At 35.5% G+C, this 15,590-nt stretch overlaps 2 protein-coding genes across 3 annotated transcripts in view; one reads left to right on the top strand and one right to left on the bottom strand.

Annotated features, from left to right (window-relative positions):
- The window catches only part of LOC21406826 (probable glycosyltransferase At5g03795), a 6,758-nt gene extending 1,072 nt beyond the window's left edge, over window positions 1–5,686 (top strand). Inside the window, exons 2-6 of one of the 2 annotated variants that reach the window (XR_002902936.1) lie at window positions 904–1,370; window positions 1,455–1,585; window positions 2,361–2,709; window positions 3,707–4,625; window positions 5,575–5,686. Coding sequence is in view for 1 of the 2 variants with exons in the window: in XM_010106574.2 (XP_010104876.2) it covers window positions 930–1,370; window positions 1,455–1,585; window positions 2,361–2,709; window positions 3,707–4,393 (1,608 nt within the window). In the remaining variant the exon portion in view is untranslated. Of the gene's footprint in view, window positions 1–903; window positions 1,371–1,454; window positions 1,586–2,360; window positions 2,710–3,706; window positions 4,691–5,574 lie in introns of those variants that run through there. The other variant, XM_010106574.2, reaches the window with a different exon arrangement.
- Window positions 5,687–6,648: 962 nt separating this feature from the next.
- Window positions 6,649–10,338, bottom strand: LOC21406825. Its single transcript, XM_010106573.2, has 4 exons — window positions 8,689–10,338; window positions 8,113–8,259; window positions 7,562–7,678; window positions 6,649–7,423 (listed from the first exon to the last, which is right to left on the bottom strand). The coding sequence occupies exons 1-4, from the start codon at window positions 10,237–10,239 to the stop codon at window positions 6,809–6,811; spliced, it is 2,430 nt and encodes an 809-aa protein (XP_010104875.1). The 5' UTR covers window positions 10,240–10,338; the 3' UTR covers window positions 6,649–6,808.
- Between the last annotated feature and the right edge of the window lie 5,252 nt (window positions 10,339–15,590).

The following is a 15,590-nucleotide window of genomic DNA, read 5'->3' as shown; positions in this document are numbered from 1 at the left end:
TAAATCTTAAATCTTTTAATATATATATTTGAGGGCATGAAAGGACACACACATATATATATATATATATATATATATATAGGAGCTTCGCGGTCAGAAATGGTACAGAATCCATGTAATTTCAATAATCGGCAAAAGAGATGGATAATTTACTTTCAGAAGTTAATACTGTCGTACTTAATTAAATGACATTGACTTCGCTTGTAGATCTATTTCATATTTGGTTAGATGGACATAAATATCTCTTGGATCAAGTATTTTAACTAGACTGATTTCTGAGTTGTTGACTTTGAGAGCTTGGTTGTCGCAGATCGAGTCTCTGAGTTTTGAAGAATGATAGTTAAATAGCTAATCAGATTTTTAAAGTAAGATTTAAGGGGGGAAAAAAAACTCTCTTTTTTCTTTATTAGCAAAAAAAAAAAAAAAAGGTTAAGCTAAGTTGCATTTTAAAGTGTTTCCTCGGAAGATATTTAGAATTATTTGCATTTACAAGTAATTTGGTTACATTATATGTCATAAATTGGTGTTATATCTGTACGGATGGCCCATTGAAGTGTAAGCTTAAATTAATGCAACATCAAAGTTGCATCTAGAAGCGCACGAATTGGTATTTACGCCTGCATATTGAAATGTATAATAATGAGAATAAATATGTCTTTGACAATTGAACAAGCTTGACCTAATTTTTATTTTACCATCTTGAAGTCTCTTGTCTCATTATTTTTCTCCTTCATTGAAGCTGGAATTCGATTTTTCATTTCTCAATTCTTTAATTTTTGAATTCAGGTTGACTTATGCAACCAAATGGTTTTTAAATTAGGGACCATAGAGTAGAAGCCCATATCAAAATATGCTCGTGATGATATAGCCTTTTAAACACTTTTTCTTCACTAATCATCTTAGGATCTTCTACCACAATGGCATGAAAAATGGTATTTCAACGACGCCTTGCTTCTATCACAATGAAACAACTCTTCCGGCATTGCGCTGGGTACAGAATTGATTGGGCAAAACTTTTCTTTGCCGGGGCCATAATGACTGTAGCCGGTGTCATGCTGCAAATGTTCACACTGCCTTATCCATTGAGCATGTGGTTCATCTCTCAGCCTATAATTTCATGGGATGAACCTTTGAATGGTGAAGTGGGTTTGAGTGAGAGAGTCACTGAGTCAATGGTCACCAACGTTTTTCTGAGTTCCCCCGCTGAGTTAAGCCTGTTAGTGCCAGTTGAGCCAGCTGAGAGACTCACAGTTATCGAGAGGAGAAAATCTGTATCTAGAAGGAGAAGGAAAGATACTAAAGTAGATGCCAAGTCAACCATATCTCCTCCTCCTCCTCCTAGTCGAAGAAGTGTACCTTATCGCTTGCAGGTACAAATTAAGAATTATTATTATTTTTAAATGAATAAAGGAGGCTATTTCAATAGTGTGATTGGTTTCTAATACATATCTCAGAAATTCATTTGGTCCTTGAAACCTAATGAGGCACTCGAGTATGCAAGGAAAGAAATCGAGCGTGCGCCATTGGTTACTGATGATCCAGAATTATATGCCCCCTTATTTCTGAATGTTTCAATGTTTAAAAGGTGAGTTACTTAACCCTCTTTTCTTTTTTTTTTTCTTTTTTTCTTTTGTGTGTCTTAAATTCCACTCCATTTGTGACCTCACTTTAGAAGTTAGAATATATATCCTTAAAGGTAGAAAGTAAGATGTTAAAATTTAGGTGTATAAAGTCTTAGGAAGAGTCAGATGCGGGATTGTGGTCTGAGGCAAGTTTCCTCGGCTGTCATGCACAGAATAATTCATGTTCTGGATTTTCTTATTAATTTAGTTTCTCCCACCCCCTCATTTAGAAAATATATGAAAATTAAGATGGGATTCTTTTAGACATGTCTTTATTCTCGTGTTCTTTTGGTTCTGAGCTTGCCATTCATCAGTTATTTCTAAAAACATAGCTAGATCTATGAAATTGTAGTTCACCACAAGGGAACCTTGTGCAATAAGAAAGATAGTTGTGGAATTTTGTAGTCACACCCATCCTTTAGACATTACAGGGAGGGGGTTTCTATGGAGTTACGTTCCTATGGTTGATCCATCTGTAGCTGGAGAGATAGTACAGAGAGAGAGAGAGAGAGAGAGAGAGAGACAGAGAGACAGAGAGACAGAGAGAATGTACTTTGAATGCAAAAATTATGAAATTGGGTGTTCTGTACTCTCTCTCTCATAACAAACACATATATATGCCATGTCATATACAACATCAATTACGACAAAGACAACTGATATGCATACAGGATATTTTCACCGTTTTCCATTGGAAGTATTCTCTGCAACTGAAAGCCATATCTTTCCTCCATTTAGGAGCTATGAATTGATGGAAATGATACTTAAAGTTTATATTTATCCTGATGGAGCGAGACCCATATTTCACCAACCACATCTCCGCGGAATCTATGCTTCTGAAGGATGGTTTATGAGGTTAATGGAGGGAAACAAGCAGTTTGTCACAAGGGACCCTGAAAAGGCTCACTTATTTTACATGCCATACAGTGCACGCCAACTGGAACTGGCTCTTTATAAGCCTGAATCACACAATTTGAAACCGCTCTCAATATTCCTAAGGAACTATGTGAATAAGATTGCGGCAAAATATCCTTTCTGGAATCGCACACATGGATCGGATCACTTCCTTGTCGCTTGTCATGACTGGGTATGTTTGATTTTCTATTATCAGTAGTTGTTGTCTATTATGCTCGTTAAATTTTCTTAGTTAAAAAACTTAATGCACTCGGAACACAGTTGCATTGTTTTTTTGATTAATTGGCATTCTGTTGAGTTTTTTGTCCTTCACTTAACAAATAAATTTCTGTTGCACTGTATAGTTGCTTTAAAATGCAGAGCAATTATAATGTGTTTACTCTTTCAAACCTGTAATATAGAAAATTTGTGTGATGTTGGAGGATGCCGGCAAATGATGCAATGTTTATCGAATTCCTGATAGCGTTTATGCTACTACTTATGTTGCTTTAATGCTAATGATTTTAGTGGTAAATAAATTTGAATTGTCAATCAAGATTTGTGAGGTAAGGTGTGCGCAGAAGAGAGTTTCATTGTAAAAGTCCATCACTATCTTTCTTTCATTGAAATTATCTGCTTTTGAAGATGCTCATGTGCAAAATATATCAGGGGACTCAATATGTGTTCTTGAAACACCATGAGCATCTGGCCGGAAGAAGCCAGTAGTGGGCTTCATGTAGGAAGAATCCTTACTGAATATGTAGTATTAATTTCATGTCTAGTTGCAAATGTGATACGTTAGACCTCTCTCTCCCTCTCTCTCTCTCTCTCTCCCTCTCTCTCTCTCTCTCTCTCTCATACTGTGTGGGGGCTTACGACTCCTACTTTACTAACAAAAAATGAGACTACTAGGATTTGAACCCTAGTGGACACACGCACCCAACTACTTGAGCTAGCATCAATTTGCTCCTTAGACATTGTTGTTAAAACATTCGGCTCTAGTTGCTCTATGGATACCTACCAGATTTATAAGTCGTTGCACGATCGTGAATGATCCTGATCCATATTATTTGTGTTCAGTGCACTTACTGCACATAAGCATCTGTTAATTATGATGTCAAGAATATAATGAATCCTTCAAAATAGATTTGTAGATTCTTTTTCTTCTGTATTAACTTATAGATTTGCAGGGCCCTTACACAGTCAATGAGCACAAGGAACTGAGCAAAAATACCATAAAAGCTCTATGCAATGCTGATCTTTCGGAAGGAATCTTTGTTCTTGGAAAGGATGTTTCCCTGCCAGAAACTACTATAAGGACTCCTAGGAGGCCACTTAGAAATGTTGGTGGTAAGAGAGTGTCACAGCGCCCTATACTCGCTTTTTTTGCTGGTAACATGCATGGCAGAGTACGTCCAACACTAGTCAAGCATTGGCGTGACAAAGATGAAGACATGAGAATCTATGGTCCTTTACCTGCTCGAGTAGCCCGAAAGATGTCTTACATACAACACATGAAATCAAGTAAATATTGTATCTCCCCAATGGGATATGAAGTCAACAGCCCCAGGATCATTGAGGCCATATATTATGAATGTGTCCCGGTGATTATTGCCGACAACTTTGTTCTTCCTCTTAGTGAGGTGCTAGATTGGAGTGCATTTTCCGTGCTTGTGGCTGAGAAGGACATTCCCAAATTGAAAGAGATCTTATTAGCTATTCCAATGAAAAGATATCTTACTATGCAAATTAATGTGAAGATGGTGCAGAAGCATTTTCTTTGGAACCCAAGACCAGTAAGGCACGATCTGTTCCACATGATTCTGCACTCCATCTGGTTTAACAGGCTAAACCAGATTCAAATCCCACAGTCGTAATAGATAATCAAGATACGTATGACCAAGTTTTCACAGAGCTTTCACTAATCTCAAGTACCGAACCACCGAAGGGCTTATGACTGTTTACTCCCACAGCACTCGAGGAATTCAACTAAGCATTTATTGCATTAAGCCTGGTTTCGTGTTCAACGGCCCGAGTGCTTAACTCAATACACATAAATAATTGATGGGAAGAACATTGGTGCCTCCGGTGTGAGAAGTCATGTTAGAGGTATAGCAGTTGATAGCTCACTTTATTCATTATGCGAATTAGGTTCTACTCCATAGCTTATGACTTTACGCCACTGTATTTTAATTTTCTTTTTCGTTGAAATTGAAAAATATATGCCGTGTTTGGAATTGTTCTTGTTTTTATTTTTCACGTTTTTTGAGAAATAAAAAATGAAAACGATTTCAAAACGGCGTTTGGCACAATTAAAGACAAGAAACGGAAATGAAAACGATTTTTTGGTTTAGTCGTTTTTTATTTTTTATTTTCGTTTTCTCCTCTCTCGAGCCGAGAGAGAGAGACATTAATGAGTTTTTTTATATTGAAAACAATCTCTTGATAAAACTACCAAACGTATTTTCAAAAATGATTTCTGTCTGAGATTGAAAATGTTTTCATTTCTATTTTCATATAAAAAATAAAATCATTTTAAAACGAGTTCTAAATACACTCATCATTTCTGTTCGCTTATTAGTAATTGGTTTTACTTCTTTTTGTTAAGTATTTAAAAAAAAAAAAAAAGATTTTCGGCCCAGTTCATAAGACCCCACATCTTGAATATACCTACAAAATCAAAGTATGTCTGGCTAAGAGGTTTTGTGTTGTTTGGAACTCATGGTAGCATTTGATTTGACAGGAAAGCTTTCGAGTATAATTTTTTAACTTATATCTCATCATCCACTAGAACACCTATTATTTAGTGAAAACATGATGTAGTTCTAAAGGAAAACTAATAGCCAAACTAAACTCGTGCTTTGTGGGACGTATTGCTCTTTCCTCATAGGTTGTATGTCACTAATCACTATGTTGTAACTTATTTCACTTTCTTCTTAGGTTCTGTGTTCGGGCTCTTTTTTTTATTATTTTTGGTTGTGTGATCTGTTTTTGTTAATGCTGTTGCAATCCAACTTAAGAAATAACTAATCTCTCTCGTTCCAACGCATATTTTCAGGATTTTGAAATTGCCCAAGTTTTTGGAGTTGTATAGAAAAAGATGACGGAGGAGTCTGTACCCGCCTATCAACCTTAGACGTTAAACAAAGGTGGTCAGGTGCATAAAACTTTGGGGATATTTGTTTTCTGTTTTCGTTCTTGATTCTGAATTATGATTCATGATTTTCTATAGTGTTTTTCTCTCAAAAAAATAAACGTAACATCAGAATGATTTTGAATTAAGATTTTGAATCTATAAACCAAATATCCACTTTTTTTTTTTTTTTTTCAATTTGGGTATGTTCATGTCAACATCTGTAACTTGTACACCCTTTCCGACGTGAATGTTCAGTAATATACGAGTTTAAGTTGAACAGTCATAAAGGACGTAAGCTCTGATTTACAGACTTTTTTTTTTTATTAAAAGAAAATTTCTGGGTTCCATGTTTTCTGGAACCGCATCTAAAGTAAATCCCAAGGGCTGAGTAGTTTTGACTTTGAGCAGAAACAGGATTTACACGGCAGATTGTTCACCAAAGTGCAATATATGAAATTCCCTTATATAATTTGGCTTGGATCTCAAGTTTTTGTTTGTTTGTTTTTTTTTTAACGGACACAAGGAAAGAATGGCCGAGTATACTGCGAAGTGAAGCATACTTGCTTGCTTGCTTCTTTTTTTTTTTTTTTTCATCAACTAAAGGTGACGAAGCATGTTTCGTTCAAGCATCCTAGTCCAGTCCCTAAAGAAAAGTAGGATAGAAGTGGCGCGAGAGTTTTGTCGAGTTTTCTTGCTTCTTGGACCATCCTCGAGACATTTGTCATATCATCCAAAAGATCTTTCCAAGTTTTTACTAGTTTGACACTTGTAATTGTTGTGCATGAAAACCAGGCTATATTGTGCCAACCTAGAATGAACAACAAACGCCAAAAAAAAAAAAAAAAAAAAAAAAAAAAAAAGCCAAAAAAAAAAAAAAAAAAAAAAAAAAAAAGATTATTCGGAAAGACTTGTATCACTCGTTGCATTTGAAGAAGGAAACAGACGTATATTAAAAAAATGGCCAACACTGGGGAGAAAAATCACCAACAAGGTATATTAAGAAACAAATAACTAGTACAACCTTTCATGCTGACATTTAACAATTACTTACAAAGAGGCAAACAAAACTCCCTGAAGGTAAAAAGGTATTCCCCCATCCTGTATAAACGTTCTTTGTTTTTTTTTTTTTTCATCAAAACTCCTTTTCCACCCTTATCTACACCCTGCGAAAATGTCCAAAAGCTTTCCTGAGAATACTAAATACAGCATACAAAAGCAAAACCATGACGACCTTCTTTGATGCTAAGATCCGAAGGTTCACCCTTAGACCATGTTTTTTCATTAGCCTCACCACTGTTGTACCCAGCATAAGAATCCAAGAACCAAGAGCACACAAGACTGCCTTCACTGTCTCCGCGGATCCACATACATTGTCTGCATCATCCCTTGAAACCTCTACATAAGACCATGTCGGGCCTAGCTGGCCATTATCCGGCTGATTGATTCTGAGATTCTCATTCAGCCAATCTGACAACCAGACAAAGAGTTTTGCAAGCCATGCGACCTCATCATCGGAGATGGGGCGCTTCATCCAGTCACCCTTGTATTTTACATTCGCCAATGTATGACTGCCAACTCTTCTGGGCTTGAATATGTCATCGCGGGCCTGTTGCTGCTGTTTTGGTTCCAGAGAAAATGACACTGGCTTCACCGTGTGGCCACCATATAAGCAGCTCACCTGTGCTTTCAATGAATCTATACATTGAAGATTCTGAGCAAGATTGTCACCAGAAATGGCCTGCAACTCAGCTTCTGCTCGCAGTATGAACAACTGTAACAACAGAATCATGAGCAAAAGGTCAAGGTCACAAGTGTATACATATACACGATACTGCTATGAAAGCAAATTTATGTATAGTTTTAAATTTTAATGGGCAAAAGGGGAGAGAAGAATAGTGAACTTAAAAACCTGAAGTAGTTGCTGGCCACCATCTTCTCCACAACTAAAGAGATGCAAGTCTTTGTTCCAATTCTCATGCAAGAAAGATCCATCAGCATCTGTCTCAGATAGTCCATCCTCCCAGTCCTAGCATAATCAATAGATAATCATAGAATTAGTTGGTGATATCGGCTACTGCAAAATCAATTGTGCCCTCGTTATAGAAGGCATGATGAGCCATGAGGTAGTAATTTTTTTTTTTTTTTTGTCGTAGTTATTAAGATTTAGAACTTCAAATAGTCAATGTTTTAACTTTTCAACAATGTGAAAATAGCAATGTTGTAACTATTGAATAAAAAGGTCGACACATCAACCAATAATAAGTTAATTTCTAAATTCTAAAATTCCGCATATGCTATACCTTGGTGCCAATATATGTCAAATTTAGTACCAAAAATAGCACTGGATGGGGAGAGTGGTTCCCCTACCCAAATGCCAAAATTTGAGATGGACACATATTTGTCACTGCATTGAAGATATTCTTAATTCATTGAAAATAAAGAAGGGAGAGTTAACTATACCTTCAACTGTTCACGGATTGAAGGTAAATATCTATACAAGCTATTGAGCAGTGGCTTTCCTGTCCCAGTTTGTTTTGAATGGAAAACACAGTCCACCATCTTTATAAGGTCAACTAACTCTTTGGATTGAGTCAATATACTTATAACCTGTAAGGACAACAAAGAGAGAGAAGTTTAATAAATAAATAAATAAACAAACAAAAAGATGCTAAAGGTAACAAAATTACACCAATAATGAAAACTGAAGTGATTTGCTCTAAGGAACAAAACAACTGTTTTAGCATGAAACTGACAATATATCAAAACTCTTGCTAGACATTCACCATGGCCATACTGTATGAAATTACAATCACGTTATTCTCAAATTCAACATGCCTATTCCAAGAACTAGGTCTTAAGGCTGACCAAGTGACAAGCTGAGATGCAGCAACCACAAGCCTAAAGTATTTAACATCTCAAGCTCTTAAAGCAACAATACAAAACTACCTAGCAATCGAATGTTCAACGTGTGTCTCAATTAGAATTCTATGGCACAGAATTGCCTTCATAAGGAAAAACTATGGTTAAGAAGCAAACCTTCAAGACCATCTGGACTATAATTTCCACATCAGCATGAAGAAACCTGTGTGCGAACCCAATGAAATGCATAACCAAGGAACTATAGTATAAGTAGTTGGACAACACATAACCCTGCCAATAAGGCGAATACCCACAATCTTGGGAAGACAAATCCTCCTTCGTTGTGGTCTTAGTTGATCCATCAACTGTGGCATCAAGATCCAAAAAGTCATCCAAGCTGATCCTCCAAGGTTCTATATAAGAAATCCAAACTGAAAATACATCGGACACATTTTTTATTGAAGTGCCCATAGGGCAAAACAGGAATGTTCTCAATGTGAATCTATACAGCGGCCTCTGTATCGTCAAATTCCAAGACCCAACAGACCGTACATATGGCGATGGCACTGTAACATTCCTCGACTTTGAAGCATCAAACAAACCCGGCGTCCTCCACCTCGGACTCCCATTACTATATTCAACATTCTCATTTCCATCTTCCTGCACTACAGAACTTAAATTCAAATACTTCACAAACAGCTTCACCACCTCCCCCAGCCCAGCAGTCGGAAGAGTCTCGCCCAAAACCGACCGGAACGGAAAAGTCACACCAAAGGACTTGCACAAATCAACCGGTAAGGGTGAAGAGTCATTGTCAACCAACCAAAAGTGAATAAAAGCATAGACAAGGAACTCGGCCTGCATAATAATTGAAGCGTCGTAGCTCGGCGAGTAATGAAGAAGCGAACTCCGGTAACGCTGGTGCGAATTCAAATCACTCACGGGCACAAATGCGTGAAGATACGCATATAGAAGCCTAACGTAGAAATTGCATTCTGTCTTATGCTCCGAACTACGTCTACTACTACTACTCGAAAAGGCTGAAATGGAAGAAACCCAATTCTCCAATTTGAACCTCCTATTCCTCTTAACTACCGAATTATTGTCCGAATTCTCATTGTTTCCTCTACAAACAGGGTAATAAGCGAACCAAAACATGTAATACTCAAACACATTAAGCTGAACTTGATAAACAGAGCCCTTAATTGAATCTTCCTTAACCCTACCTTTGAAAATGGGGCAAAGATCGGATATTACCCAGGAATCTTTCTCCGAGGAGAGGACAAACCGGGCCCACTCCGGCAACCGCTCGTTGGGGAACACGTACTTGACGAGCGAGAGGCGATCGACGGCGGAGATTGAGCTCAAGAGGACACCATCAGGGGCGAGCAAAGCGAAGACCTTGTTGGCCAAATCGGGGTCGTTGGATGAGATTACGGTGTCAATCCAGCCGTTGGATGACGACGATGATGATGATGATAGCGGTGGTGACGGCGGAGAGGAGGAGGATGATGAAACGGCGTCGTCGAAGCCGAAGAGCTTGCAGATTAGGGTTGGGAAGGTGAGGGAGAAGAAGTGGCGGCACTGGTCAGGTAAGTGGGAGTGCAGGAAGGAGTCGATGGAGGCGCAGGCGGAGGAGATCTGAGCGGGGGTGGCGGCGGCGAGGATTGCGGCGGCGAGGTCTTGGGATTTGGAGAGGGAATCGACGGCGTAGGAGTGGGGATGCATGGTAAGCAAGGATAAGGTTTACCGCATCGGATTACTAAGAAGAAGAAGAAGAAGAAGAGGTTTTTAGGGTTTTGCAGAGAGGAGAGAAAGAGTGAGGGTTTTTTGTTTTGGGATGAAATGAAAGTTTTAAATGAATGAGTGAAGAGGCAAATGGCGCTCTTTTAAGTGGGGGAAGACAAAAGACAGGAATACAGCTTTCAACACGTGGCGATATCTTTGGAACTTTCGTGGGGTCCACGTAATGCGATCCGGGTTTTATTTATGGTCGTTTCCAGATGGCGGGGAAAAGAAAGGTTCTCGATATAATACGTGGACGTTACGGCCATGTCTTTAACATTACGGTTATGGACAAGGAAGAAAGAAACTTCTACGCTCTTTTTGATCCCGTTCATTTTGTCAATTTGAGTTTTATTACAGTAAAAAATTTATAAAAACAGTCATATCTAATTTTTTTATTACAGTAAAAAATTTTCACATAACATCACATCTTAACTCGAATTAAAAACTCGAATCAGCGAACTAAACGAGCCCTTTAATTATCGATAAGTTTTGTTATTTTAGCTATTAAAACAAGATTTAATGGTCAGAGAGTGGTCATATTAAAAATTTAGAGCACGTCACATATAATTATTATAATAACAGATTAATTATTATGTATTTAACTCAATAATTAAAATATCAGTAGCTATCGGTAGTTAGAAAGAACATATTATAAAAATTCTTTGATAACAAAGATTAATTAATAGAAAGTAATTAGGATCCAAATTATTATTTCTAAAAAATAGTCTCATAATAATAATAATAAAGACCGGTATATTTTGTACAAATATTTTAAGGAATATGAGTCCATTAATGGACGTTCATAATGACGCCATTTTCTCCTTCTAAATTACAAGTTAGTGATGAGATCTTGTTTGGCTTGACAATTGACATGCACTCATTTTTTTTTTTTCCGTTATAAGATGAAATCATAAACTCCGCATTGAAGCTTAGTAATAATCATATTATTTGCTTAATTAATTGAAAAATGATATTCAACATTGCAAAAACACTAACTCTGCACAACTCCAGATGAGATGGCACTTCTCTACGTGAGTAGAAATTAGAGAATTGGTTATGCAATCACACAATTGTGGAACTTATTGGTTATGTAGAGCTCGTTTAATTCGCTGATTCGAGTTTAGATGTGATTTTATGTAAGAATTTTTTACTGTATCAAAAAGTTAGATGTGACTATTTTTGAGAATTTTTTACCGTAGTAAAACTCAAATTCTAAACTTGAATCAGGGGCTGTACTCATACGGAATTGTGCCAAATCATCGGAGCTGTGGTTTTAAGATGCCGAAAAGCATCTATCTAATCAATTAATATACAATATTTTAGCGATTGTATCTGATACTCAATTCGTTGTTCTTAGAGTTAGTCTAGCAGATGTAACGGTCTTTTCTTTATTAAAATGTGTGTTCATGCCTACATTCTCATTGGCCTTTAATCTTTACTCTTTACGGACATGAAGATTCAGGAATAGAGTAAATATGATATTCGGTGACACTAAAGTTTGCATTCAGATATATTTTTTTTCTTATCCAATTTAATGTTAGCTTTAAATTTATTCGGTGAGAGAACTTTCAACTTTTACAAATGTAACAATTAGAGAGGTAAAAGGGGTGGGGTATCCCGATATTTTACTTCATTTTGCTTGTATATCTGTCTAATTTAACGTGAGGTCGGGGTAAATTTTCATTGAATTGGCTATTCATATGCTCTTTTTATTTACCCATTAAAATTTTTTTTAAAAAGAAAGTTGTAACATTATTTAAACTCAAAACAAACGTCATTAAAATTTTCCCTTAAATCCATTGTAAGATTCAGTAACATAGCTACTAGAAAAAATGGAACCGCCAATCATTTCAAAAATGGGCCTCTTTGACCTACCGAGCAGCAGTGTAAGTGGCTCATGGGGTCAAACTTCAGGCCGAACCCATGAGACAAATGTAACCCAAGTCCAAAAAAACGAGGCAATGAATTCTGGACCTAAAAAGACCATGTACTATTGGGCCATTACAGCACAACTCAGTAATATTGGAACTTCTCATCTAACCATGTTTTCCTGGAAGACGGGGAGTTTTGCTACGAATGTTCGGAACGATAATTTGATTCACAGGCTTATTTGATTCTTGTATAAGGTTATACCTGGTTTTTGTGGTGTTGGAACTTAAAAATTAGGAAACACGCGAACTTCAAATTTGTTGCCCCTTTTGCTGTCTTATTGGTTGTCCTCCAAATACTATATTTTAACAGCTCATTTAGATATGAGGTTTGTTTTAAGGATTCTGTCTGGTTTAAGATCATGATTTTTAGTTCTGCTACAACATTTTTCTCTCATAAAAAATTTGAATTTCAAAAATTAAAATTATGAACCAAACGTTACCTTAATAACGTATGTAGCTTTAGTATTTAATACGTGTCTAAATCCTTTAACTTACTTGATATGACAAAATAGTGATGGAACACAACGAATGGAACTGAAAATTCACATATGCCGTCTTGACTCTTGAGAACCTAAAACGGAATTATTAGAAAATAATAAACCATTAAAACAACATATGGCGTCGTTAAGCGCGTTCCAAACGCAAATTGAACATGAATTGTAAGCAAAAGTAACAATCAAAGAAAACAAAAGGTTGTAAAGGAGAAATCATGACCTAACTTGCTGCTAAAAACACTTTTTCTCAGTTTCCTTCTTAAAAATCTTTAGTAATAAGGCATCCTTTTTTGTGTGAGGAAAATGAGAATAATACGAGCGATAGTTATAAAGGTTTTTCATTAAATTGTGTATATTACAGTGATTGCATATATTATCTAAATTCAAATTTTCCAACTCCAGTTCAAGAAAAAAATATATGCGTGTATATTTTGAAGGACAACATTTCAAGAATAAATCCGTGCATAACATTCTTGTGTGGAAGTATAAATCACAATGATAGCGATATTTAGCTCTATTAACTCCCTTTCGTTTTAAAAGGGGTCTATTAACTTCATTTAAGTAACGTATTTAAATAGTGAAGTGTAGTTCATACTGGTATTCAGTAGGCGACTTAAAATGCTGGGCCTCAAAATGCATAAATAGTGACATTAGCATACAGTTAACTTAATTTAAAAAAAAAAAAAAATTTTTTTTTTTTTTTTTTTTTTTTTTTTTAATCTGAAGTCCAAAAGTGTGACGTATCCCTAATTTTTCTCACTATGATATTCTTTCTTTCTATCTTCGGTGCCCCCTTTCTAAACTTTCTCATTTTCGCAAAAACTGCATAGTGGCTAGTACGAAAATGGTAGTATAACCATGTCTATTGATCAATTTGAATCACAGAAATGAGAAGTGGGCTTTTACCAATATCTTTGCCTCACACTATTAACTGTGAAATTCAGCCAAGTGTCCATTCTTTTGCTGAGAAAAGAAAAAATCAGTAGCGCCTTCACGTCACTGAAGTACCAACCCTCATTTGACAAAATAATTTTATCAACTAGTGTTACGAGAGTTCAAAATCACACCTGTCCAAGTTATATTCGACAAATAATGAGAGGTATATTTGAAGTCTCATAATCGACAATAAAAATCATTTATGAATGATAAGAAAAAGAAAACTGATAGATCATTTTTTACCGTTACGCTCTTATCACACCCGGTGGTAAATTGATAAATTTTAAAACTAGTACAATCTAAAACGTAACACTAGTACAATCTAACCCGAATCATTGTTCCCACTTCCCAAATATAGTTCTCCATTATAAGAGAGCTCTTTATAGTTTATATATACAACTGTATCTATATGTGTGTGTGTGTTGGGTGAATATGTGGGAGGTGTTTGCGTGTTTATTTTTGCGAGTGTCTGTGACTGTGAGAGGTAGGGCAGCAGAAATATTGCGTTGGTAATTGGTTGGAGTGGAGACTTGGTTTTGGCTAAAGACAAATTAATGATCGTTGTCAGTCACGCTGTAATAATAATATATGACGACTTTTTCGCATGCCAAATTAAATGAAATATCTTCATTTTTGTACACTACACGTATATAAGATCGTTCAAAATCTACATCCTTTCATCCCATAAAGTAAGCGCGATGGACCAATCTCCCTTGCTACCGAAATGAAATGATTGCTTTCATGTGGTCTTTATGACTCATCAAGGTTCAAAGTCTTAACCTAGTTTTAGGCATCGAAAGATATACCACAACTACAAAGTCTACTCTAACTGGATATCTTAAAGTATAAAAGTTATTATTTACCTACTTTTTAACAATTTAAATTTTTATAATGGATTACTAAATTAAGAATAAGAGATTTTAAATTTAAATTTTTATAATTATACTCTTTATTCTTATTTAAATTTTCATAATGTGTCGGGTTTTTAATATATTTCGAGCTTAAATATTTACGTATTAAGTTTTCTAATTAATTTTCTCACACGATTATTCATTGTCTAGTCCACACGTGAGAAAGAGTGTTAAAGTATAAAAACTATTGTTTACCTCCTAACAACTTAAGTTTTGAGATGGATTAATAAACTAACAATATATATAAATAATATTGTTATTTATTAATATACTCTAATTGTATGTATTCAGTTAAATAAATGTCATATTATGTTTTTATTTCTCCATATTACGATGGTGGGACCATAAACAAGGCTTATGAACGTTCATAAACTAGAAAGCAGGAAAAACAAAAAGAATTACCAACATATATATACGACCGTGCTTAAAAGGGATCTGTTTTTCCCTCCTTTCTACGGAGCACTATCAATATTGTGCTGTTAATATGGATGTAAATTGTATAATAATAAGACATTATTTGATAGAGACAGGAATTCTTTCCCTGTCCAACGGCACCTGCATAAAAGGAAAAAAAAATGCAAATCATACTAGGGTTTCTTATGAAACCTAAGCTGCACTTTTGTACATTAATTAGGCTATATAACAGACACAAAAGATATAAAGTTTTCAGTAGTAGGGTTTGGAATCATATTTTTTTTTAGAAAAATTCTTAATTGAATAAAAATGATATTTAAGTACTTTTCTAATAGCAATAAAAGTATTATAGTATTTTTTTTATATAAAATCTTACTAAAACTATAATACAAAGTTTTAAAATCTTCTCAAAATAAGAGTTTTTTTTTTTTTTTTTTTAAATTGTACATTTTGTGATTTTAACTGAAAGCTTTTCTTGAGGTCCAAAATAAAATTATGCAATCACTCCAAGAAGTTACTTTTAGACTTACGGCCCGTTTAGTTCGTTGATTTAAATTTTTAATTCGAGTTGAGATGTGACTTTATGTGAAAATTTTTACTGTAGT

The sequence above is a fragment of the Morus notabilis genome, unplaced genomic scaffold (assembly GCF_000414095.1).
Source record: "Morus notabilis unplaced genomic scaffold, ASM41409v2 Scaffold789, whole genome shotgun sequence".
Taxonomy (NCBI): domain Eukaryota; kingdom Viridiplantae; phylum Streptophyta; class Magnoliopsida; order Rosales; family Moraceae; genus Morus; species Morus notabilis.
Note: the sequence above shows the minus strand (reverse complement) of the source record. Positions and strands in the feature narration are given on the sequence as shown.